This window comes from Micropterus salmoides, unplaced genomic scaffold (genome assembly GCF_014851395.1).
Source record: "Micropterus salmoides isolate LMB-PRFRI ecotype aquatic unplaced genomic scaffold, ASM1485139v1 Ms_hic_scaffold_22, whole genome shotgun sequence".
Taxonomy (NCBI): domain Eukaryota; kingdom Metazoa; phylum Chordata; class Actinopteri; order Centrarchiformes; family Centrarchidae; genus Micropterus; species Micropterus salmoides.
The window spans coordinates 2,605,929-2,608,509 of record NW_024041373.1 but is presented as its reverse complement, the minus strand read 5'-3'; the positions used below and the strand labels follow the sequence as shown (position 1 = coordinate 2,608,509).

General features: G+C 45.6%; 1 protein-coding gene across 1 annotated transcript; it reads left to right on the top strand.

The window, feature by feature from the left end:
• Positions 1 to 295: 295 nt before the first annotated feature.
• On the top strand, positions 296 to 1,081 carry LOC119917645 (zinc finger protein ZIC 4-like). Its single transcript, XM_038738038.1, has one exon. The coding sequence runs from the start codon at positions 508 to 510 to the stop codon at positions 1,042 to 1,044; it is 537 nt and encodes a 178-aa protein (XP_038593966.1). The 5' UTR covers positions 296 to 507; the 3' UTR covers positions 1,045 to 1,081.
• Positions 1,082 to 2,581: the final 1,500 nt, after the last annotated feature.

Below are 2,581 nucleotides of genomic sequence, written 5' to 3'. Positions count from 1 at the left end.
TTGTTCCACAAATGCTAGATAAATACATAAATACAAAGTGTGTGTGTAGCCTAGCTTTTATGTTATTTTTCATTTCAACACAAATTGCCTCCAAATAAACACTGTGACACAGTATAGTCACTGAATGTGATTTTTTCCCCCTCCTGTTTTATTATAACTTTGTGGGTCTGCTAGTTTAAAAAATAAGAAAAGGAATGAAGGCAGGAGTGGAGAAGAAAGGAGAAAAGGACGCTGCTAGACAGTGTTGGGTCGCGGCCCGCTGTATCCCTTCCGACTCCGTTCACCTCCATTCACACAGTAAATAAAAGCATGGAGGCTCTGACTCTCGGGATCTAACACCGAGCAGCGGGGGGTAAAGACACTGCCGCATGCGCTCTCCCTTTCACCAAAACACACAGGAAGGACGCAGGCCAGCGGCGGACGCTTTGCCAGTTGGATTGAAGTCATTTTACGTGGAAGAGAGGATTGTAGTTGGCGACCGGAGCGGGGCAGCCCGCCGTGCTGAGCATGAAGCGGACGGCTGTAGTGGCCAGGCACAATGGCCTCGTCTCTCCGCTGGGGAACAACAACTCCGGGGCTTCGAGCATCGTCTCACCACCACAGCCGAGAGCCACTAGCATCTCCGCTTCTGCCGACAGCGGTGTCGTCGGTGGGATGGACGGCCTACTGGATTTCTCCAAAGGCCCCACCGTCAAAACTGAACTGGTCTGCAAATGGATTGACCGAACTTCTTCGAGACAGAGGCTTGGGCGGACGGCGACATCCGTCTGCGACCAAACTTTCAGCTCCATGCACGAGCTGGTGGACCACGTCACCACCGAGCATGTAGCGGCGGGTCTCGAGACCCTCAGTCACGTCTGCATGTGGGACGAGTGTATGCGCGGCGGGAAGGCGTTCAAAGCCAAATACAAACTCATCAACCACATTCGCGTGCACACCGGGGAGAAGCCCTTTTCCTGCGCATTTCCCAACTGCGGCAAGATGTTCGCACGCTCCGAGAACCTCAAGATCCACACGCGCACGCACACTGGTAGGGTTTCATGATTCTCTTGACTACACACACAGCGCTGCGACACACTCATCAAAGTCTCTTAAATCCGTGTCATCCGTCACGACAGCAGCCGCCTGCCTGAGACGGAGTATACAGAGGTTAATAGAGATTGTTCCCCAGTCTGCTAGGAATCCCCTCCATGTTTACGCAGGCTCCGTTCAGTTCCCATTCACATCCGCCCTTCATTGCTTCCTTGTTTCCTAGAGGAATCACGGGCCGAAACTGCAGCTCAGGAGTCATGCAAGGTGACAGGAAGCAGCACAAAGCAGCTGGATCATAAGGGAGGGGAAAGGATGAATGCTGTGTCTAATTGATTAGATGGACAAAACAGAAATGAGAGTGTAAAGTACACACGGCTGTAATTATCATTTTAATGCAGAGACTGCATAAAAACATAGCTTGCAGGAATTGTATTGTTTTTCTGAATTACCCAGACAACACATAGGCAGATTTGTGTGTGTGTGTGTGTGTGTGTGTGTGTGTGTGTGTGTGTGCGGTTTTAATACACAGTTACCAGTTTGTTAAAAAGTGACACTCAGTGAGACGGTTAGCCTACCCACTGCTGCTTTCTTCTCTCTATAAAGGGTTTAGAAAGTGTAACTAATGGCTTTATTAATGGTGAATAAATCCTTTACTAATACCCCGTAGATCAATTATATAACATCAATAAGAGCAACTCTTGGGTTGTCAGGTTGTGAACAATCCCTTTCGGCTGGTGTAAGTGTTTTTAAGGGGCATTTCATGGTTTTAGTAGACAGTGTGAGGGAGAGAGCGTGGATGATATTCAACATAGGTCCCCAAACAGCCTCCACACAATGGAGATGTAGTGATAACAACATGTTCAGTATTTTAAACCCTGTTTTTGTTATAGCTTGTGAATAGCACCCCTAAATACCAAAATTAACTAGAAGTATCCCATCAACTGTTGAAACTGAGATATGCTGAGATAATCTCTTTATTTCTTCTATAATCATTTCAATTATTTCACATCATTTTCTCTGTAAACATTTTACATGAAAGATGCTATATTAAAATATACTCATCATAAGAATAATTATTGATATAGTTATTGTAGTGTGTCGACCTATCTGTTGGCTGCAGGAAGGAGAGTTCAAAATAATAATGTAGTGTACTAAGTAACTAAAGTAAATAAATAAGCCTACCTCTTACCTCTTGCGTTTATTTTTGAACATGACCCAGTTCTTCACGCGTGAGGAGATTCCGTCAGATATATTGTTGACCCAGACACCAATATTATCAAGTTTTCTACTAGTTGAAGATAATAAGGAATTCACAAAGGATACTGTCAGTATTTCCACACCTGGGCTATAGTTTGGTGTCAAAATGACTTGTAGGTACAAAACCTTTTGCAATCCATGCAGTAGATGGCTTCAGTCAGCAGCCTCGAACCAGCTGCAGTGGCTGCAACATATTACTTCTTTTTGCCATTGACAGGCTCAGACTGTCACCAGGTGTCTGACTACATCATGGAAAGGATCCCTACGAGGGACTCCCAGTGACACCCTTTGT

Coding starts and splice junctions, on each gene's coding strand:
- LOC119917645 (XM_038738038.1), top strand. CDS start 508: ATGAAGCGGACGGCTGTAGTGGCCAGGCACAATGGCCTCGTCTCTCCG.